The sequence below is a fragment of the Mugil cephalus genome, chromosome 2 (genome assembly GCF_022458985.1).
Source record: "Mugil cephalus isolate CIBA_MC_2020 chromosome 2, CIBA_Mcephalus_1.1, whole genome shotgun sequence".
NCBI lineage: Eukaryota > Metazoa > Chordata > Actinopteri > Mugiliformes > Mugilidae > Mugil > Mugil cephalus.
In genome coordinates, this window is record NC_061771.1 from 30,993,632 (window position 1) to 31,017,804 (window position 24,173).

Sequence of the window (24,173 nt, forward strand, 5' to 3'; positions counted from 1 at the left end):
GCTGCTCCACCCACCAAGGACTGGACAGAGGTCAGCGTCCGTCCACCATCATATGAGGGGACTGTGGTGAGAGCTGTGACTCAGCTGGAGGAGAAACTCAGTAAAAACATGAAGAAGCTGCTTGAGGCTGAGCTGAAGAGGGTCCAGCAGTATGCAGTGGATGTGACTCTAGATCCTGATACAGCAAATCCTCACCTCATCCTGTCTGATGATGGAAAACAAGTGAATCATCGTGACGTGAGGAAGAAACTTCCAGACAACCCAGAGAGATTTTCTACATGTATTTGTGTTTTAGGAAAGAAGAGTTTCTCTTCAGGCAGATTTTACTTTCAGGTTCAGGTTAAAGGAAAGACTGACTGGGATCTAGGAGTGGCCAGAGAGTCAATCAACAGGAAGGAGACATCAAACTGAGACCTCAGAATGGTTTCTGGACTATATGGTTGAGAAATGGAAATGAGTACAAAGCTCTGGATGAGGCTCGAGTCAGTCTCTCTCTTGGTTCTCGTCCTGTGAAGGTGGGGGTGTTTGTGGATTATGAGGAGGGTCTGGTCTCCTTTCATGATGTAGATACTGCAGCTCTTATCTACTCCTTTACTGGCTGCTCCTTCAATGACAAACTTTACCCATTCTTCAGTCCTGAGTTGAATCGTGGTGGTAAAAACTCTGCACCTCTGATCATCTGTCCTGTCATCTGTCCTGTCAATCAAACTGCATTCTGAACATATATGGTTTAATTCTACTGTCAACACAAGTATATTAGTACATGTTGTTGTCAGTGTGATGCTGTCGAAAGAGGATCAACGTTATCTGTGTGACAATCACATTTCTTTAGTAAGATTTTAATAAGTAGTAATAGTTTCCATGAGACGCAAAACAAGTTTGTGACTAACTACAGGTTTATCGCAGGAGATGAGCAAAGTCTGTGTGCCAACTCCCTTTTGGTCTCTATATCCAGAACCATCACTTCACGCCAGTAGTCTAAACCTCTCACCTGATGAAGACCATGGAGAGGATCATCTTGGCCACGTCCGTCACATCCGACCCACTGCAGTTTGCCTTTTGAATAGGCATAGGTTTGGAAGATGATGTCTTTCTCACCTAGAGAACACCAGTACCACTGTGGGGGTCACATTCCTTGACTTCTCCAGGGTGTTCAACTCTGTTAAACCATCGCTGCTGAGGGGGAAGCTGGAAGGAGCTGGAGTTGCCAGTGGCCTGGGTGCATGGATCACCAACTGTCTCACCAACAGATTGTAGTATGATAGGCTTCACAACTGTGTGTGTAATGTGGTAGTCTACTGTGCCTTACTGGCAGACTTCTGTTTTCTGATGATGCAGCCATTGCTGGAGTACAGGGAGCTCATCACCAACTTTGTAGACTGGTGTGCACTGAACCACCTGCACATCAAAGTCACCAAGACAAAGGAGGTGGTGATCAACTTCAGCAGGAAACCACTTCACACTGCACTGGTGGACATCCAGGGTTTGGACTGCACTGCAAAAAGGAATACCACAATATACCACAATATGTGTGTGTGTGTGTAAATGACCCACTCATCCTCACGTGGTAGCATCTGTGTCATTCTCGAGTTCGGGTCCTCCACCAGAGACCTGAGGGTTTGAGGGTTCTGCACAATATCTAAGTTGTTCCTAGGACTGTGCTTTCTGGACTGAGGCTGCAGGTGTTGTTCCTGTGATCTATTGGAGCCACTGTCCCAGTTGGGGATCACTGCCCCGAGTGCTCCTACTACCACAGGGACCACACTCACCTCAAACTTCCACATCTCTTCCAGCTGCTCTTTTCACCCTTGGTACTTCTCGACCTTTTCGTGTTCCTTCTTTATGATGTTGGAGTCAGCTGGTATCTTCTGCTCTTTGTCCACAACCATTATGTCCAGTTGGATAGGCTGGACCTGTTTGTCAGTCTGGAATCTGAAGTTCCACAGAACCTTAGCCCTGTTGTTCTCAACCACCCTCTGTGATATGGCTCATTGAGACTTGGGTACTTCTATTCCATATTGGGTACAAATGTTCCTGTACAATATCCTGGCCACTGTGTTGTGCCTCTCCTTGTACACTGATTTGTCTAGCATCTTACACCCTGCTACTATGTGCTGGACTGTCTCAGGGGCATTTTTGCACAGTTTGCAGCTTGGGTCTGATCTGTCCTGGTATATCTTGGCCTCTATGGCTCTTGTACTTAGGGCCTGTTCTTGTGCTACCATGATTAGTGCCTCTGGGCTGTCTGTCAGTCCAGCATTTTCCAGCCATTGGTAGTTTCTCTTGATATCAGCCACTTCTTCAATTGCTGTGTTGGGGCTTGTCCCCCCAGGCTGTCTTCTCCTCTTCCTCTACAGGCTCATTGGATTTCTATTGTCTGAGACATTCTCCTAGCAGAATTCCCATATCTGCTCTTTGTGATGATCTGACTGAGGGGGTTCAGGCCTATGCAGAACAGCAGTGGTGACAGCACATCTCCTTGGTTTATGCCACACTTGATGTTGATTTGGGTAATCAGCTTTGAGTTGACCTCTAGGGTTGTCTTCCACATTCCCATCAAGTTCTGGATGAATGCCCTTAGGTTCCTGTTGATCTTGTACAGTTCCAGACTCCTCCGGTATCCATGTGTGTGGCATGGAATCATAGGCTTTCGTGTAGTCTTGGGTGACTGCACCATGAACTAGTAGCTGGTGCTTGACTCCTCCAGTGTTACTGCCAATTCCCTTCTGAGCCCCACTAACGCATTGAGCTATCTAATCAGACTTATTTATTTAATAACCTAATAACCTATTTAGCAACCTAATATCTTATCTAATTTATCTATTCCTTGGTGAAAGTGGTGAGTTTAGTGATGTGGTGAAGCCTTATTTTAAGGAACATGGACACAACCAATGACTGTATGGTTGAGAAATGGAAATGAGTACAACGCTCGAGTCAGTCTCTTTCTTGGTTCTCGTCCTGAGAAGGTGGGGGTGTTTGTGGATTATGAGGAGGGTCTGGTCTCCTTTCATGATGTAGATACTGCAGCTGTTATCTACTCCTTTACTGGCTGCTCCTTCAATGACAAACTTTATCCATTCTTCAGTCCTGAGTTGAATCATGGTGGTAAAAACTCTGCACCTCTGATCATCTATCCTGTCAATCAAACTGTCTTCATCCACACTCTGTAAATATACATAAGTGTTAGAAGTGTAACGATTTGTTTTCATAACAATTTGATTTTTTTCACAATTTGTGGTTGCCAATACGATTCAAGTACGATTTTGGTTCATTTAGAACGATACGATCCGAAACGATTCAGTGACTTGAAATCGATTCAGGAACTTTTTAACTACAATAAGACAAACATTCTTTGTCTCAATAAACATAAAATAAAATGTGCTCAACAGACCTTGAAACCATGTTTGTCTTTTATGTAAAATAAGATTTCTGTTTTTACATAAAATAAAAATTTTATCTGCACAAGGACATTTTTTAATCTAAGCATTTAGCTACATGCAGAGTTTTTTTTCACAGCATGAGACTTAAATGTACAATCACACTATCTTTATCTAAACCACACTCATCATCTCTCTCTCTTCATGTACAGTAAGGAGGAAAAATAGAAATAAAAAAGGACAAAATGTCCTTCTTGCTTAGTTTCATGATGGTAGCCTACTAAGGACTGTAGGATCTACTCTCAGAAGGCCATTTAAGTTTTTTTTTATTAAACAAGTAGCTACATACTGTCGGTTATTTCACCCCATGACATCATGTTTACTGACTTCAGTAGCTTTGCTTATTCACAAACATCACAAGACCAGGCCGTGATTTAGCGCAATAAAAACTGATTTTATCATTGTAGTGAACAACAGTAAAACACGAATATGTGACGTTACGAATTTGAATTGTTTTCCAACCTTCTCCTCTTTGCAGTATTCCATGCAGGGCTGCTGGCTGTTCACGTTCACATCCAAAGTTCCAAATTCGTATTGCCGGTCTTCCAGTTGTGGGTAACACTGTGTGTGTAGCACTTCAAACAGTTTATTTAGTAAGACTTTGCCTGTGCCCCATCTGGACAGCCATCACAGAATTATCTGCAGGGACAGGACGCATGCTCAATACACTGGAAAAACAAGGAGCGATGGTAGGACAGCATGACACCGTTTTACATGGTCACCCAGCTCACCACTGCAGCAGCTCCGAACCACTCATTCCCACTCCCACCAGGTACAAGGGACAGTTAGTGACATGTACATAATTTCTACTGACAAATTTCCATTTGTCTGTAATATCCTTTTTGATTATAAATGAGGTATGGAATGATCTGATTCAGGTAAAGTAGCAGCCTTATGTCCGGTCAGGCTGCTGTATGGGCTTTGACCATTTCTACTAATCATCCAGCATCCAGCATCCATCCACACTTTTACTTTGACTTGTTGAGAAATTGGTTTTCGACCACCTAGTCAGTGGCAGAAGTGGAGGGGCGGCTTCTAAAGTGTCCATGAGGGAGGTCGACCTGTGGCTCAGTTCACCATCATCTTCTTTATTTTTGGTGACAGTGCAGCTGGGATGATGGCGCACTCCAAGCCATCTTTCATGGAAGGCTTCTGGATGATGAGTTAAGAGATGACCTAGCTATTAGAGATGATTCTACCTCCCTTGAGGGACTAATTGGGCTAGCAATTAGCCTAAATAATCTGCTAAGGGAAAGAACTAGCAGATCCAGACATAACCTCTATTCTCTGTTCCTGAGCTCTGACCTAAGAAGGTTTGGCCTTTCGCTGTTTCCAACCCACCAAACCCAACTGCCTTCCACAATCCGCAGTGCCAGAACTGCAGGAGGAGTCGGCTACAAGCGGCATGTTCTGGCCTGGAACTTCAGCCTTCTTCAGTGTCTTCAACACGTTGGAAATCTCAGGTGGTTCAGTCTACACCTTCTTGGCCAGAACCAGTTCCCGCACACTCTCTGAAAGGTATGCTTCTCCAGCCCCATCATCCCAGACTGCATGCTGGTAGACAGCAGGGCTTATGGAAGTTTCACTGACTTAGCCCTGGACCAGTAACATGATCTAGCCCTGCAGGAATGTGATGCACCCAAGGAGGTGTTAGCCATAGACAGTCAAAATCCAGCACTGATTACACACAAACTGAACCACCAACAGTTTTACGGTAATCACCACATCAAATTCAATGTCATTTTCTCTCCTGTGATGCAGGTGGTGTTGGGATTGCCCTGGCTGAAGATTCAAAACCCCATGTGGACTTGGTCAACAATAACACAGGGATGGAGCCACTGTTGCCATTCCCAATGCCTCTGGTCAGTCATCCCCAGTTCAGATGCCAGGCCCCCCACCAGAATGGAACAGATCAGCTTGGTTATCATGACCTCCAAGAGGTTTTCACTAAGGACTGGGCTTTCTTCCTCCTTACTGCCTTGCGACTGCTCCACAGACCTCCTTCTGGGATTGCATCTCCCATCCAAGAGTCTGCACAACCTCAGCAATTCTGAGAAGATATGAGATCCTCATATTTTATACACAATTTATGTATCTTGTGCATTTTTGTTTTTGTTCAAAAACTATGTATTTGTATATTATTCATATATAATGCACAATATATCTTCCGTTCAATAAATATGTTCTTACTAATTATGGTATATTAACGCTTGTATATAGTATTTTCTGTTACAATAATATTTGTGTATCCTTATACACTGTTTATGAAATATATGCTATTAGTAACGTATATTGCAAATACACTTTTTTATGTTCTTTACAACAAAAGGAGATCAGACACAAAACGTCTTGTGCAGTGTGTTTGTTTGTCCCATGGCATCCCATTCTTTGTCCACCTCTTTTATGGCCTGAAGCCATACATTCATTAGTTTTTTGTCACTCTTTCTTGAGGGGAGCAGAGAAAATCTCAGAGTTTTATCTTTTAAGTTGTTCGAAGAACAATACACAAGGCCCGACATCTCCTGCTGGCCTTACCAGTGACATAAGGTTACTCTCTTCCATACTCACGTCTCAATTTGAAGCATGAAATAAATAATGACAAACAGGCCGGCAGCCAGACGAAGAGCGAAGAGTTTAACCATCCTGCCAAAGACGTCCCTCTCTCAGCTGACAAAGCAACAGTTTGGGACAATAGTCACCCCACTGTTGATATGCAACAGTCCAATATAATATGTCAGCAATATGACTGAAAAAATAATCACAATACAATTTTTAATTGTTTAAGTGTTCAAAATGTTTTGTTCATTTAAAACAAAAACAAAACACATTAAGTATTAATACAATAAGACAAACATTCTTTGTCTCAATAAACATAAAATAAAATGTGCTCAATAAACCTTGAAACCAACTTCGTCTTTTTTTGTAAAATAAGATTTCTATTATAGCATAAAATAAAACTTTTATCTGCATAATGACACTTTTTTAATCCAAGCATTTAGCTACATGCAGAGTTGTTTTTCACAGCGTGAGACTTAAATGTACAATCACACTATCTTCATCTAAATCACACTCATCATCTCAAGCTTTCTTAATGTACAGTCAGGAGGAAAAATAGAAATAAAAAATAAAAAAGGGCATAATATCCTTGCTTAGTTTTAATGATGATAGCCTTCTAAAAAGAAAATGGAGAGGACTGTAGCATCTACTCTCAGAAGGCCATTCAAGTTTTTCATTAAACAAGAAGCTACATGCTGTTGGTTATTTCACCCATTTCCCAAGTATGACATCATGTTTACTGACTTCAATAGCTTCTTATTCACAAACATAACAAGACCAAGCCGTGATTAAGCGCAATAAAAACAGATTTTATCATTGTAGTGAACAACAGTAACACGAATATGTGACAGTTAATCGTTTTCCTACCTTGACCTCTTTGCAGTCGTCCATGCAGGAATGCTGGCTGTTCCTTTCACATCCAATGTTCCAAATTCACACCGCCGGTCTTTCAGTAGAGGGTAACACTGTATGTGTAGTACTACAAGGTCCGCGTAGAACGCTCCGTCGCATTAGTTCCGATCTTCCAGTCACCGCATGTCGCTGTAAGAAATTAAAAGATCTATTATCCGTTCAGCACAGGGGCCACAACAGGGGCCGGGAGCAGTTTTACAGGGGCGCTGAAGCACACGTTGTTGGCAGCTAGTTGGTGCAGGTATACCTTCAAGGGAACAGTCACTCTCCCAGAAGTGACAAATTTATATAGTGAGGACCAGCTTCATGTCTTGAGAGACTTTGATAATGAGGAGGAGGATGGCTAGGTCACACCAGCACAACTGAAGTTTATGTTTCGCTTCCAATACAAAAGTGATTATGAGGTGTTTTGTCAAGAATTCATTGATAAGGGCTGCAAGATGGACACCTACTTTGAAGACCATGGTGGCTTAGGTGCTCTGTGTGGACACTGTAAATATCTCATATCTCATTCTCTTCTTGTAACTGTTTATCCTAATTAGGGTGGCGGGTCCTGGAGTCAATCCCAGCTATTGTGTAAATATGAAAAATAAAAATAAACAAATACATAAACAGTGGATCAAAATTGTCCAGTATCCATGAGGTGGTTTTGAGCAAGCAAAACGCAACGGAGGCAATGTGTGCAACCTGAGTGCCACGGAGGCGTAACGTCACCATATTTGTTGGCATATAAATATATCTGTATAAGAATAAATCAATATAAGCTTGACCAAACGCAAAGAGACTGACAGTTTTTCAACAGAGTGGCTCAGGCGTTGTAAGTAGTCACATTGCCACAAATATGCACAGTAAAATCAGCATACCCAAATTAACACTGTAAGAGTTGAAGCACCACTTTAGCACGCTAGCTAGCAACTCCGAACCATTAGCATCATCTTATCACATTTTATATCTATGGTTACAAAGTGCATGACTCGACTCACTCAGACAAAATGTCAATCCAAACGTACCGTTTACTGCCGTTACTCACTTTCTATGTTACAGTGAGGCCAGGCATGCATGCTAAACATGCAAACCTCTAGCTCATTAAGCAGGTGCTCGGGTGGTTATCACACTCGGTTTTGACAACAACTATTTATCGACTGAGATTTGAGAATTATAACGGATTAACTATACCCAGAGAATAATTAACTCTACTAGTGTATGTCTAGTTTAATGCCAAGAATTCAACTCTTCTCAATTTGCTGTGTGTAAATGGAAATCTGACATTTATACTTATTTATTATTTAGGATTTCGTTAATGAAACAGGAGTTGCTTGTCATTACTTTTTCTTGATTTTTTTTTTTTTTTCAATCATTAGTGAGCAGTATCATGACAGCAGCCTCACCTGATCGGTTCATCATTCTCCTTCTTTTCACCAAGGGACAGTACCTCAGCTTGGTCTCATATCATATTTCACCACTCATTCATGATTTAGAGGGAATTGTTTTACAACAATTCACCAACCTGCCCATGATTCCTGTTATACTCACAAACTGTCACAGACCATCAGCTATGTGTTATATTACTAGACCCTACATGTTTCATTCTGCTTGATGTATGTATCTATGACAGAAGTTTGTTTATCTTGTTTCTCCTGCTCTTCTTTTCTCTTTATCTTCTCTGTTTCTACCCAGCTGGCCTTCAGCTGATGGTTCCTCCATATGAGCTGGGTTCTGCTCAAGGTTTCTTCCTGTTAAAAGGTGTTTTTCCTGCCACCATCGCCCTCAGGCTGCTCTGGAGGTTGCAGGCTGGTTTTTGTGAAGTGTCTTGAGGCAATTTGTATTGTTATTGGCGCTATATAAATAAAGTTGAATGAATTGAAAATTGAAATGAACTTGTAATCCTAGAGGTGCACTCACTTTAGCACCTCAGGGACATCTCTTATGATTGGGTTCTCTTTGTCAACAGGATGTTTTTAGTCTTTTTATGCAGAGATGTAGAAAAAAGGATGTTAAAACATGTTGGGTTGGGCATATGTTATTTCATTTGAAGATTAATAAATGTTTAATTTGATCTTTTTTTCTTTAGATCAACTGATAAACAGCAGTTTTAAATCTGGATAGAAAAAATAACTGAATCAAATCTTCATGAGATCAATAAAACTGCAGCAACAGCCTCAAAACACCAGGTGGCAGACAGACTTTAACTTTTTTTTTCTACAAATAATCCTTTAGTTCTTTAAAATTAGACTTGTTAGGAGTTTCAAATAAACATTTAAAATTTTGTACTAAAATAAATATTTGTCAGTGTGTTAAAAATTGGGAAGTTAGACAGTGATATTATATATATAGGCCTGTATATATTTACTTTGTGGTAGTTTGTATATATAGTCTTAATGTTTAAATACTTAATAAAATGTGAATAAAATATAAACTTCATAAAATCTGTCTTCCATTCATCCATCTCTTCGCGGCAGCGCGCCTTCACGGGGACGCGCGACGTGTCTCATCTTTTGAGACACACACACACACACACACACACACACACACACACTTTTCGTCTTGGAAACGGGATTTGAACGCACCTCCACCAGCTCCGCCTCACCCCATCCCCCGGTTTAGGCGTCCCCTGATCGGACTGGGCCTGGTTCCCTAGAGTTGGAGGCCAGGCCGGGAGTAGGACAGAGTCCGGCCGGGCTGCCGCTGTCTTCGGTCGGTTTCTGGAGCCTGCAGTGGGCCGCCGTGCTTCCGCTTCTCTGTGCGCGGGTTCCGTGTGTGTGTGTGCGTGTTTTTTTCTCCCGGACACTTTGGGATAAAATCTGGATTAACCATCGCCCCGGCACCGGGAGCTGGATGTGTATTTTGCCCCGCAGAAGTCACCTGGAGTCCGGGAGGAGAAACGGGGCCGATGGCGCAACGGGTGCGTAAAAACCTGCGTTTGTGTGAAAAAAATAAGTTCAAGTTAAATGAACATGAGGGATTTTTTATTTATTAATTTATTTATTTTTTCATGTAGACACGAAACTAAGAAGAACCCAGTGAAAACAAGTTTCAATCATATTTGTTCTGTCGTTCCTTTGCGTAAAAAATAACCTGGAATCTTTACTAAAAAACAAAAAACAACAAACAAAAAAAACAACAACAACCACCACTGAAACTAAAATAAATAAGAAAACGTTCACAATAATTAGTTTGTTTTGATTTGTGAAAAAACGTTTGAAAAGTTAAATAAGCTGTTTTATTCTTTCTATATCTGTTTTTCCCCCGATAAAATAAATTAACACAAACTAATACAAAAATAAGGAAAGGAAATAAGGAAATTAAAACGCAAATAAAAAAAGAAGAAAAAAAGTGAAACAAAAATAAATTTTATTATCAAATTACATCGTTAAATAACACTTTGTTTAAACTAAGGAACTTTATTAAAAATGTTGTAAATAAAATAAATGTTTTGTTCACAAATGACAACATACATACATATATATTTATTTATGTACGTATGAATATATATATACACACACACATATATTACTAGCTACATGTGGTGTATCAGGTTTATATAAAGGAATGGTATATATATATATAATACTATATATATATATTTTTGGAGAATTTAAAACCAACACAGGTTATTTACAATGTAAAGGTAAAAGATATAAACACGCCTGTTTTCTGTTATTCTTCTTCTCATTATTATTATTGTTGTTGTTGTTGTTATTATTATTACCTGTGTTAAATGTTTTGCTGAAAATGTTTAGTGGAGACAGATTTTTCTTGTCCAGATGTTCCTATTATTCTTATTTTTCTGTTTCCGAGGTCAAAGGTCACTCACCTCTCTTATGTTTCTTCAGTTTGAGGACCTGGCTCACTACTACGGGCCGGACGGCCCAGCTGGAGTCTATGGAGACCCTCCACACCACCACCACCACCACCTCCACCACCACCAGCCTGGCCTCTACCCTCCGCACCAGTACGCCCAGTCCGCTGCCTCGGCCGGGGACGGCGTCAAGAGAGACAAAGACGCCATTTATGGGTACGAAGAGCTTCCCTAGCAACCAAGAAAAGTCCTGCATTCAACTTAAGAAAACTACTTCCTAGAGTCCTCGGTTTGATGAATGACATTTGAGAAAAAAAAAAACCCTGAAAACTAGGATGAATAACAATTATACTGAAGAAGATTTATTCCAGGAGTTTAACTCTTTGCCCTGAAACCAGATCAGAGCGTTTTGTAACCGTGGCTCTGTGTCACTGACCTCCTGAAACGATTCATTTAGACATATTTCTGTTTTCAAACTAAAACTAATGCTGTCCTTGGTTCCAGAGGTTTGTGGTAACTCCTCAGTCTCCTTCTTCTAGTTTCTCATCCTTCACGTGTTTTCTTCAAAATGACTGATTATGATGAATGATTTGAAGTCTTGACTTCAGTAAAATCTCATTCACACATCAGTTAAAATTCTTCCTCCTCAGCCTTTTTGCTTCTAGGGAATTCATTTGTTATTTTGTGCTTTTCTCATTTTAGTTTTATCTGTGTAGGCGTCCGCACGGCTTCATGTTCAGGCCGTTACTTGGAGGTTAGCTGATTTTATTTGTAAAGAAGTTAAAAGTTGAAATGAGGGAGAAAAACAAAACCAAGCGCTGTGCGCTGGAGGAGGGAGGCGGGCATCTTCAAACCAAAACCATCTGCTGGAGTAAAGACGGCCGCTTCTGTGTTTTTATGGAATATTCATTGAATAAACCTTTAGCGTCGCTTTTAGCCAATGTCCGTGATGGAAAACATGCAGGGGAACTTTCTGATGCTCTCGTGGTCTCCTGCAGACATCCATTGTTCCCTCTGCTGGTGCTGATTTTTGAGAAATGTGAACTGGCGACCTGCACGCCGAGGGAGAGCGGGGAGGCCGGAGGAGACGTCTGCTCCTCGGACTCATTCAGCGAGGACATCGGCGTCTTCTCCAAACAGGTAGACAGCAGAGGGACAACTCGTCTCAACTGAGGCAGGGGTCGGATTAATCTGGGTCCTTGTGGGCCCCATTCACTCAGCACTGGGTAGTTTTGGAGAGAAAATTAAAACGAAAAATGTCCTGGAAATAAACGTCTGTAGAAAATATTCCTGGTTTATTGTTGTCGAGGCTTCAGATCGAGTTGATCCCAGGGTCAGTTTGAGGCTTTAGGGGGGCTTTAATGTCAAACTATTGTATCACAAAGCTATCATTTGGTTCAAAACATAAAATAAAATAAAATGGAATTTAATTAAGAAAATGAAGTAAGAACAATAAGTGCAAAACACTTCAGATTCTTCTGAAGATGTTTCAATTACGCACTTGACGAAAAAATTTTATTCAAATCATATTTTTAGGGGTGCTGGGACAAAGCTTAGCAGTGGGCTAAAAATGGGCTAGACACAGCTGTGGTTGATCCCATTTATTCCTATTGTAACCTTTCTTCCCCTTACACTATGTTGATAAGCTGATGATATGAAAACCAGGCAGCACTCAAGCAAATACAAAACGAAGTTTGAATTAATTCGAGTCATGTTCAGAATGGATAAATTCACACATTAATTGTTTGTGCAGATCCGATCGGAGAAGACTTTATTTTCATCAAACCCAGACATGGATAACTTGGTGAGTAGATTCAACTGTAACGTCATCATATTAATAATTCAAGTCTCCTTTGTTTTCTTCTCTATGAAGGAAGATGGTTAGTCTGGAGAGCTAACGCAATTTAATCCTCGACTAAAGAGACCAAATAAATAAGTAAATCGCTCCGAAACTGTTGTGATGGTAGAAAACACCCTAGTAGCGATGATATCATTCTGAACCCATTGATCGGCTCCTTGACTAGAACTGGACTAAGTGAAATACCACAAAGTTCACATATTTTACAAAGGTTTTAGTAAAAATAGGACCGGGCCCACTCTCCATTTGGACATGAAGATAAAACCAAAGAGCCCAAAGTGTTCCTCCATGTTGGGTTTTTACCTGTTGAAAGAGAATCTGGAATCTACAATATACTACTGATTCACTATAGAAGGCAACGTACACACAATTCAACTTAGAACATTTTATTTAGTCTGGACATCATCACATTCCACTATTGTGCACATTATAGAATCCATATGAATATTAACATTTCCTCCATGTGGCTGTTGTTTAAGGCATGTAAATCCTAGCTTCCTAACCACCAGCTGTCAGTGGTCCTTCCAGTTTCCCTCCATCGTATGCTAAATTGGAGTATCTTATTTAATCCCAAACATTAACATATGCTAATGAATGTTAATGAATTTCCTCTACAGATGATTCAAGCAATACAGGTGCTGCGTTTCCACCTGCTGGAGCTGGAGAAGGTCAGAGAAACATCAACAGAGCATTCGATAGTTTTTTATTCGTCAGACTTTTTGGAGATTTAAATCTACAAACATCCGCCATTTAAGATTAACAACCAGGATCATTTCTGCATTAAGCCATGCGTGATATGTTTCTAGTTCTCTATTTAGATCCCTGTAATGATTAATTTTATCTCCAGGTTCACGAACTCTGTGATAATTTCTGCCATCGGTACATTGGCTGTCTGAAAGGCAAAATGCCACTCGATCTGGTTATAGACGACAAAGACGAAAGCAGGTCGGACAGCGAGGAGTTTGGGAGGCTGTCTGAGAACAATGTGGACCAGGTGAGCTCTGATTTTAGCTGTATCCTCTTAAAGTTCAATTCTTGAGGAAATATCAGAAAGACTACAATTTCCTATGTTGGTGCTGATAGGTCAGGTGAACAATATCGATGTATACCAGGATATATCGTAGAAAACAAAGACATCACCTGAAGCATGGTGGTAGCAGCATCATTCTTTGGGGTTGCTTTAGGTGGAGGGAGTCATTAACAGTGCTCGTGTATGGATGGAGTTACCTCTTCTTCTACTGGAAAAGAAAATACTGGATCAATCGCTCCCACTGGTGGAGATTACTTTAACTTGGTAACCACCTACTATGTATTTGGACGTTTTCGGAAAACAAGAAAAAAATGAATTTTCACCAAGCACATTTTTATTGATATTATAACAGTTAATTAAAAAATGACTTCGGCAGTTATGCTATAAGGCTAACGATATATGCTATATGATGTTGTTATATATGCTAACGATATATCACTGATCGACTTTTCCTGAACCTTGAGAATAAAATAACCAATCTACCAAATCCCATAGACCCAGGAAAAGTGTCTTTCGTTATAATTTCAACCATTCAACAAGAAAAATAAATCCCACTTTGTTTCCTGAGAGTTTCTGTGGGAAAATGACTCCATGAATAAATCACGTGTCATTCTTCTTTACTCATCACAGGTTTCGTGGAGCAGAGATCAAGATGACTCGGCGTCCATCAGGTCGTCCGGGACGCCAGGACCCTCCAGCGGAGGACACACGTCTCACAGTGGAGATAACAGCAGTGAACAAGGTACACCTGAACATTTCACATCAAAAATCCTAAGGCCGATCCATGTTGACCCTAAGAGCAGCTCATAACCATAATAAAGAGTGTAATGCATGCATCATTGAAAAAGAAAGTCAGTTTTTAGAAATGTTATAATCTTGAAGATTTGATAATAAATATCATCCCATAGTTAAACTGATAGGAAGGTTAAAAAACAGTTGTCAAGAAAAGATTTTATTTATTTTGTAAAACCATGGTTGGCCACCAGGGCAGAGAGGCTGCGAGGCTAATGTCCATGTCTCACCATCTTCTGTGCTGAAGGAAGATTGACCAGGCTTTCAGATATATCATACTTTTATACCTCCTATGTTCTTTCTTTCTTTCTTTCTTTCTTTCTTTCTTTCTTTCTTTCTTTCTTTCTTTCTTTCATTTAATTTGTAGAAGGATCGAAACCAAAGAGCAGTACGCTCTGAAAGCGTTATGAAGCTACGTTTCATTAACAAACTCTGGCTCAGGCCTGATTTTATGCCATGTTTTCTACGTTCGTATAAGTTAGCAAACGGACAAGACCATGTAAAGAAAATGGGATGTGTGCAGAGGTACTTTGTGTCTGTATCAGCTGAAACAGGTTCATAATGACGTGAACACGCCAGGTTACGTGGGCGTCTAATCTTTTTTACGTGCTTGGTCTCCACAAGATCCTTCCCGATGATCCTCTGATGCTTTTATGACTCTATGAGGCTGATCACATTTACTGTATCCAGAGACACTCCCAACTTTTTTACACTACATTGACCAACTCTGTGTTTTAATTCCACGTCGCCTTCATCAGAGTGTTTGATTGACCGTGGAAATGAGGTGGAAGATAAAGTTTCTTGCCTTCGAGGACTCTCCTCCAACAGACCATGGACAATGAAATATTTTAGAAACTGGACGAATCCACCTTCTGGTTTAACTTGTTATGAGGCCAAGTTGTCACAAACCATTAGCAGGTTGTGTTGGACCTTTTTTTCTTCAGGAGGAGCGTGTTGGAGGAGGTAGAGGTGTTTTGAGGTGTGGTGTAAATCATCCTTGAGGAGCTGGCAGTTCGTTCTAATGAGGCTTAGAGCTTGTTTATGGAGTCTCACGTCATTTTATGATTATTTCCACGTCGCCACAGTCTCTGCTGAAGCAGGGCGAGGCCCAGGTCACCGTCCTCGGCGTCACCTCGGCCTGGCACCGATAAAAACACTGAGGAGAAAATGAGCTTCATTAAACCAGCAGAGAGAGAGAGCAGCTGGTTAGAGGCGGCGGCTCGTGGCTTAAAGATCACTGGTTTGAACCCTTTAAGATGTTTAATAAGTTATTTATAGTGCTGTCAGACAATTAATCAGATTAATCCGAGGGTTGCTGTGGATTTATTTCGATTAATCATGGTTAAATATCCTTAATGAGCCTCCTGAACAAACACACTCAAGAAAGAAGGGAATATACTGCACTTAACTGAACAACTGTTTGTGTCTTTTTTAAACCAACATTTCTCCACATGAATGTGGCCCTGTTCCTCCTCTTTCAGCAGCTACTAAGACAAAAGACTTCTTATTTGGCCAGGTGTTTGTAACCCAGCATTTCCAGCTTGTCTTTGTTTGTCTCAAACTGTGCGATGCCCAAGTGCTAGCAGAATCCCAGACTTACGTATGCTAGGCATTAATGTGCTATTTGAAATTGGAAGTGCTTCGATGGAAAGAAAGTTTCTTCTTGCAGGGTCTGATGATACTTTATGTAGGTCCACCGTTCTGTCTTGTTTTTTTTTTTGTTTGTTTTTTTTAAGTACTCAAATTTCCCATGGAGAGGACCAACGTGCTGTTTAGAGTCTTCCATCTTCATAATGAAACATTCATCATGAGACATTCATGGTTATTCTGCTGCATAGAGTTGAATGCGTTAAAATCTATTTAATCAGTTTAATCATGATGGTGCTTTTGACAGCCTTAGTTATTTAATTTACTTTCAGTTTAATTTTACTTCTTCTTTTATGGCATTGTATTGGTTGTCATTTCTAATCTACAAACATTTTTTGATTTATGTTTGGTTTGTCACAAAAACAAACCAAAGGACTTACTCTGCTATTCAAATGCTGTCTGTCTGCTCATACCTATCATATGTTAAGGCTGGTTTTTAAGTTATTTACAGCGCTGTGAAATGATTACAATTTTTAATCAGATTAATCTCAGCATTGCTGTGGATTAATTTCGATTAATCCCAATCAAATTTCTTTAATTTTTAATCTATATTAATCGTGACTCATGAAAGAAGGGAATATATCTGGACTTAACATGTTCATTAAACACCTTCTGTTGATGGATTAATCCACGCCTTAGTTATTTAATCTACCTTTAATTTAATTTTACTGTGTTGTACTTTGTGGTGTTGTAACCCTCTTGTGTCGATCAGGTGATTGTCTGGATAACGACGCAAGGTCTCCGAGCACTGGCGACGACGACGACCCTGAAAGAGACAAACTAGCCAACAAGAAGAGAGGCATCTTCCCCAAAGTGGCGACCAACATCCTGAGAGCCTGGCTGTTCCAGCACCTAACAGTAAGAATAACCAGAAGAGCAGAGGTTTCTGGAGGTATTGTTTCTTCAGTGCTGGAATAAATCTGTTCTCTGAGCATGTTTGGCCCACATGGTTTTGGTTGATGTTAGCTGGTTTTAGGGTCATGCTGCCACCAGATCCTCCCATATCAGCTTGGAGCATAATGGGTGAATCCAGATGCAGTTTACAATATTTTCTTTTGGAATACAAGCTACCTCTAGCTACCTCCGTCCATACAATAGACATACTTTTGAGTTCTGAGTCCAGGACGTCCACTAGACTCAACTTTCAGAGAATCACTGTAGACGAGACCTTAACTGTTGTTCTCTCCAGGTTCACACATGTGAGTGTTTACCTGGATTTCATCTCCATAAAACCAGTTCAGGGTTGTAGTTCCTGACCCCTTTTGATGAAAATCTATTTCCTGATTCAGCTACTTCAACACTTTTACCAGTTTCAGGCCAAAATAAACATAGAGCAGTCAACCAGGTTAAAGCGTTGCAGGAAGTCTGCACTGGCTCTAATCAGCCTTGATGCTCTCCATCTCCTGTCTGGGTCCAAGTTAAACCCTAAGTGATCAGACGGTGGAGGAAGGCTGTTCTCTGGTTCCTTCGTCCCGTAGAGAAAACATCATCCATTACCTCTGTGACAGGACCCCTGAGGGCCTGGGTCGCCTTAATGACCTCTCACCCCACCCCTTAAACCCCATGTCCACTCACACATACTCCGAATGAGGCGGTCTGAAAATTAAGCGATGAGGCAGTGGGTGGATCAAAAGAAATTTTCTAACAACCACAGGCTTCAATTTAGTTCACTGGGACATTGAACAACATTTTGCCAATTTCCCCTTTTTTCAGCAGAACACAGTTTTGTTCTCATTATAAAATTCCCACTCAAGGTCTGAAAACTTTTATGAACGTGGAACATTTGCCTGGATTTGTTTCTGACAGAAATCTTTGGAAAACAGCTTATACAGTTGATAAGACATCAAAGCAGAGTCCAGATTAATAAATACTAATCAGTTATTATTGTTCTCTGGTCTTTTACGAGGCTGAAATCAGTCACAACTGCCTTCTCTAATTGGTTTCCTGCTTCGTTAACTCTGATTAGTCGTAACTTTAACACAGCAGCAACAACAACAGGAACAACAAACTGCTGGTGCTGTTTTACAGACGTCTCTGTGTTTTGTCCCACTGCAGCACCCGTACCCATCGGAGGATCAGAAGAAGCATCTGGCTCAGGACACGGGCCTCACCATCCTGCAGGTCAACAACTGGTGAGTGTCGGGGGCGTCAGCGGTCGGCCCCTCGGGCCCCGATGTTAATGACTTGAATGATTAATTCCTGCGGGTTTCCTCCAAACACAGTCACCAAGGGCAGGAGGCTCTTAATTGGGGAGTTAATTGGGAGTTAGAGACTTGAAGGATGTTTACAGAAACATAACGCTTAACAAGCAAGTTTTATCGTTGGGATCACATCGTTAACTGATCCTCTAATGGGATTAGAGACATGGAGTGTCTGGAGGCTAAATATTAGTCATGTTGTCATAGTTGTAGTAGGAGTAGATTAACAGTACAATCAACTAAAATGAGGTTTGGAGTTCATCAAGGGTCAATTCTGGATCCTCTTTTCTTTTAAGTTTTCACATCTTCACCAGGTTCTAATATAAAAGTTGCATGAGGGACCATTTGACCATTTTTAATTAGTACTTTAATCACGCCGAAATCCACTTTTACCCACAAGAGAAAACTTCAACCAGTCCATTCAATCTGGAGCTACGCTGCTGCTGATGGCATTTTTTTAGCTCCACTGTTACCATGGTTACTTCAGCTAGAAGGAACCAAACGGCCTGGACTGAGACTCACACAACAGAATCTTTGGTTTCTGCATTTTATTATTGATGGCAGTTAAGACAATGTAGGGAAGACAGAAGTTGTAGTCTGAAGGGGGATTAAAGAGAAATGGAGTGACGTTAACTGGAAGAGAAACATGCAAGATCTTTTTGGGCTTAAACCTGAATCTTCTGAACGACGTATGTGATTATTCTGAAGCTCCACTTTCTTGGCTGTGGTGATTTGTCAATGCTTAATAATGACTCAAGACATGATGCGTAACAAGCAGTAGGTACCTAATCTTACCAAACCAGTGTAGTATTTGGTACATAGTACTGTACAAACAGGTTGTTTAAAGTGTGCATGTGCAGAACAGTAGTGCAGTGGTGATGGTGTAACAGTCTTTAGTCAGAAACCCTCCTCCCCAAACCTTTTTCACTCCCTTAAAGGTCTGCTTTGGCTTTTGTTTTTGTGAAAAGGAACCTTTTTTTTTTTCCTTTACCCCCTCTCGCTCCTCATGTTGAACTGGAACTGTCCCACTCAGGGGTGAGGAGGTGGGGTGAGGCAGCAGGAGGACATAAATCAAGTGGAAAACCTCAGAGCTTTCACTCGGGGGTGGGTCGGGAGGGGTCGGCGGTGGTTTCTGAGGCCTTTAAGCTGAGGAATACCAGTCCTCTGCAGAGGCTCATGGGTCATGCATACCAGGCTTATGGCTTTGAAGAGTGTATTTTGACATGTATGACTGCTTCCCCCTGATACCCCAACAAGTTCCTCAATATCCTCATCCTTCAGTTAGCTTCTGCGGCTAACACGTTTGACTTGTTTTGTATTAACCTCCATCGCCTGTGAAAAGAAAATACAAACGCAAAAAGAAAGGTGCTCAGAAATGGAACTAAGCTATCGGTTGCTCATCTTCTTTAATTTGTGATGAAATTGGTTTAGACTTTAGACTTTAGTCATGAAATTAAATGAAACATAATCAGTTTTAGCTCTTAAACCAAACTGTTGTCGCTGCTACTGTGGTTTCAGTTGTTTCCTTTGCTTCTTGCTCCACATTCTCCCAAAACACTAACATCGCAATGTTCCTCCTCTCATTTGCCTCTGTTGTGTTTCAGGTTCATCAATGCGAGGCGGCGAATTGTTCAGCCAATGATTGACCAGTCCAACAGAGCAGGTAGGGTTTCCTTGTGTTGTATGCAGGAACAAAGTGCTTTAATGTTATTGTTCTATTTGCTGTAAAACAACATCAATCAATCGCAACTCTGCATAGTTTTGGTCCTTGGTGTGATTAGTATGTCGAGTTACTCTGTGATACAAGTTCTTGAGGAGGTTCTGCAACAGCTTCATTAAAAGCGTCTTTCCAACGACAGAGGAGATGTGTCTCTTGGAGTTTAAATCTGGAGAACAGCTCTGTCCACATCTGGAGTCATTGTCTTTGTTTGTAGGTGACAGCTGATGGATGTCTCAGGCTATGGTTGCTCTGGTCTAGGTAACCCTCTTGTGTATTGACACCCATTAACATTGTGCTTTGCTTTACCTCCACCAGTTACAAAGATATGCTGGATTATACATGTTTTTAAATCAAACTCAACGATTATGGATTAAGACATTGTAAATGGTACTGATCGATGACCCCATAGAGCTAAGCCGATTATGGTTAGGGTTAGAGTTAGGGTTAGGGCACTGGAAAAAACAAATCTGGACGCGCACCACATAAATCACTGCATTTCTATTCCCCCTAGAAATGCACAAAATCTAAATACCACAATAAGAAAGAAAGATAATGAAAACTCCTATATCTCTAGAAACCTCTCAAATATCCTTGGGATATTTACACTCTCTCATCAGGTGGTTTTTCAGACGTATTGATATAAAAGTTCAATTCGGTTCAATTCAATTTTTTTTATATAGTGCCAATAACAATACAAATTGTTTCAAGTCATTTTACAAAAAACAACCTGAAACCTCCAGAGCAGCCTAAGGGCGACAGGCGATGGTGGCAGGAAAAACTCCCTTTTAACAGAAAGAAACCTTGAGCAGAACCCAGCTCATATGGAGGAACCATCTGCAGAAGGCCAGTCGTGTAGAAACAGAGAAGATAGAAAAGAAGAGAAACAAACTTCTGTCATACATATATTGAGCTGAAGGAAACACATAGGATCTAATAATACAACATAAAGCTGATGATCTTATGTGACAGTTTGAGAGTATAACAGGATTCATGGGCAGGTGAACTGTTCATCCAGGTAGGAGTGGACAACTGGACAAGGCCATGAAGAGTGAGAAAGGTTAATGAGACCACGACAACAGATGTAGTTTATGGAACTAAGCACGTCAGATATGCAGCACTCCAAGACAGAGACCTTCACAAGAAGATGCTCATTGCACAATTGCAATGGAAACACTTTTTTGGCATTTCTGGGTCACTGGAGATGACACAGTGGGTCATGTGACCAGTTCATTTGAAGTCCATCTTCCGCAAAGCAAAATCTGTCTCTGTGACTAGAATTCAAGAGAATTATGGGATATCATGAGAAGAGACTTTACAAGAGTTACAGCTCATTCACAAAACTCCTGTCATTGGAAACACGTACAGAGAGCAATTGTACCTTATCTAAATTTCAGAAATATTGCTTTTATTTTGCGAAAAAACTGTAGTGAAAACACAGCTTATGTTGAATTTGAAGTAACACATTAAGTTAAAAAAATAAAAAATAAACACAATCTGTCAATTTATTTTGAGTGTATGAATGTAGTTCAAAATTTGAAAAATGTGAATTATGAACTTGGCGCACCACAGCGGCTCGGTGGGTTTTCTCTGGGTACTCCCATCTCCAAAGACGTGCTCGTTAGGCTGATTGGTGACTCTAAATTGACCCTAGGTGTACATGTAAGTGTGAATGATTGTTTATCACTGTGTTAGCCCTACGATGGACTGGAGACCTAACCAGGGTGGACCCCACCTCTTGGCCGAGGCTTTGGGGTAGGCACCAGCAACCCCCGCGACCCTAGTGAGGATTAAGGATGAGGATGAGATGAGATGAATTATGAGCTTGAGCTAGTTCGCTTTAATCTGTGCAAACAGAACCTCAAACTACTTCTTGTTTACTGTGAACATGCCCAACACTGTAGCTAGTTAATTCACTTGGAATCTCACTTAAACGTAAAAACTCCGAAAAGCTCTCAGATCCTTGAGGTCAGTTATTTTAGAGCACAGCCAATTATTTAGTACGTGGACGGTGTTTGTGTAAGTCAGTCAGTGGCTCCCATTAGTCTAGATTAGTTCTATGTGGTACCTCACGTCTCCAACGGTGTCCTATCATCACTACAATTTTTCATCAACATTCAGGGTCTCTTATTGATCGTCTCTTCCCATGTGGACGAACCTTCATACGTAAGTCTCTAGTTTTTAATTGGACAAAACCTGAAATCAAAGCATTGTGCAAAACCTTCTTGGCAGTTTGGGATTCTTCCACCTGCCACATTAATTTTTACCAGCTTTTTGAAATCAGAAACAGACGTTTACATGCTAATAACTTGTATTTTCCAAACTCTGGACCACGTCTGTGCATGTGAGCAGTCAATGAAGAAGCAGACTGACTTCCAGCTAAACAAGCCGCTGGTCTCTCGGCTGTCTTAAAGCCAACAGAAAGGCTTAAACTGCAGGACTGAATGGCCTCTAAAGCCCAGTAGGATTAGCTCTAGCCTGACAAAGATGCTAATCACCTCGAATGACCAGCTCCATTCAACATTTTTAACCGAGGATTAAAACCAATCGGAGCCCGGGTTGAAGTGGGGCTAAAGCACCGTTAGCCTTTTGACCCCTCAGCTTTGTTAGCATTAACCCCCCAGGCCTGACTTCCTCACAAAGGCTCGAATATGCAGCTAAATGACAGTCATAAGAAACTGTTGGAGACTTGTGGAAAAACTTCCTTCACATCTTCTGAAGATGAAGTGTCATGAAGCCAATTTCCCCAGGAGGACGTTTCATTTAATGTGTTCTCATCATTGATTAATGACACCCCCTAAAGATTAGACACATCATAAACAAGTGCAGAGAAAAACATGAGGAAATCTAAGTGACACCCTCGCTGCAGTATTTTCATTTCTAATTCCACACACTTATTTTTAATGTTTTAATGTTTGGAAGAAACCGTTCTCGGAATCAGATCTTTTCATGTCTTCTCTATTTAATCATCTTATTAGACTTCAGGTTGTGTCTCAACCTCTGATATGATTGAAATCACCATGTGGTCAGTAGAATATTGTATCAGCTGATGTCTCTAATGAATCTCTACTTACTCTCTAGGAAGGAAGGAAGGAAGGAAGGGAAAGAGAAGGAAGGAAGGAAGGAAAGAGAAGGAAGGAAAAAGGAAAGGAGGAAGGAAGGTTGAAAGGAAGTAGGAAGGTTGAAAGGAAGGAAGGAACAGACGTCTCTTATTCAGGTTAATTACTACCAGTGGATGAATGAATGAGTTAAACTTCTCGTCTTTAATCTTTATTGGGACCGGGACTCATTGTGTGTTGACCAAAGGAATGAGGTCACATGGGTCCTATGTGAACTCCTTTTCATTTATTATTTATTTTTGTAGCATTTACATCCATTTCTTAATGTTAACTCCTGCAACAGCTCTGTCATTATTATCTTATTCTACGGCCCCAAACGTGCTGAAAACCAAAAGCAACACTCGGTAGGACGGTGAGGAGCAAAGGCAGCGTCTTCCACCTCAGTGTTGATAATTAAAAAGAGTCCGTCTGTCCACAGGGAGCCAGGCGGGACCGTACGGCCCAGATGGTCAACCAATGGGAGGCTTCGTCATGGATGGACAGACACACATGGGAATCAGACCAACGGGTAAACACACAAACACAATATAAAGATGCCAAACCTTTGTCCTTCATCATTTGTAACTTTTGTTATTCATAAAAATCTGCAGAACTTCCACCTCATTTCAACCGAGTAGTTTTTTTGTGACTTTGTTTCTGTGTGTGTTACACAGGTCCGCTGGGTGGTGTTGGGGTGGGGATGGAGGGACAGTGGCACTACTTGTAGCACCACCACCGCCTCCACCCTGAAGCTAGAAGAGCTGCCCAGATTCCCAAGAAAATACAGTGAGTATCTTCATGCAGAAAACAGCTCAGATAGATAATTTATCTTTTTTGTTAATCCCGTAGTTAAATATATTCACAACTCTACACTCTTAATGAGGCTGCATAGAAAGTCTCTTTTCATTCTTCACGAGGATCATGGATCGGTGGAAACCTGGCCTGGAGTTTCTCTGATTATGGTCTGGGCCAATCAAGTGTTGGGTTGAACTCAGGTGATGATGCTTCCTCTAAGGTAGTGGTTCCCAACCTGGGGTCTGCGCCCCACCAAGGTGGGACACCAGAGATCACAGGGGGTGCGCCAAAATTTGATCTGAGCTCACCATCAGTTTTCACCTGTTTCTAAGCT

General features: G+C 41.0%; 1 protein-coding gene across 1 annotated transcript; it reads left to right on the forward strand.

Annotated features, from left to right (window-relative positions):
- The first annotated feature begins 9,424 nt into the window (after window positions 1-9,424).
- On the forward strand, window positions 9,425-23,907 carry meis1a (Meis homeobox 1 a). The gene is made up of 12 exons (XM_047578422.1): window positions 9,425-9,807; window positions 10,739-10,920; window positions 11,703-11,844; window positions 12,458-12,508; window positions 13,180-13,230; window positions 13,410-13,556; window positions 14,223-14,334; window positions 16,744-16,889; window positions 18,087-18,163; window positions 19,834-19,892; window positions 23,484-23,573; window positions 23,719-23,907. Exons 1-12 carry the CDS (start codon window positions 9,796-9,798, stop codon window positions 23,769-23,771), a joined length of 1,122 nt encoding a protein of 373 aa, XP_047434378.1. The 5' UTR covers window positions 9,425-9,795; the 3' UTR covers window positions 23,772-23,907.
- The last annotated feature ends 266 nt before the right edge of the window (window positions 23,908-24,173 follow it).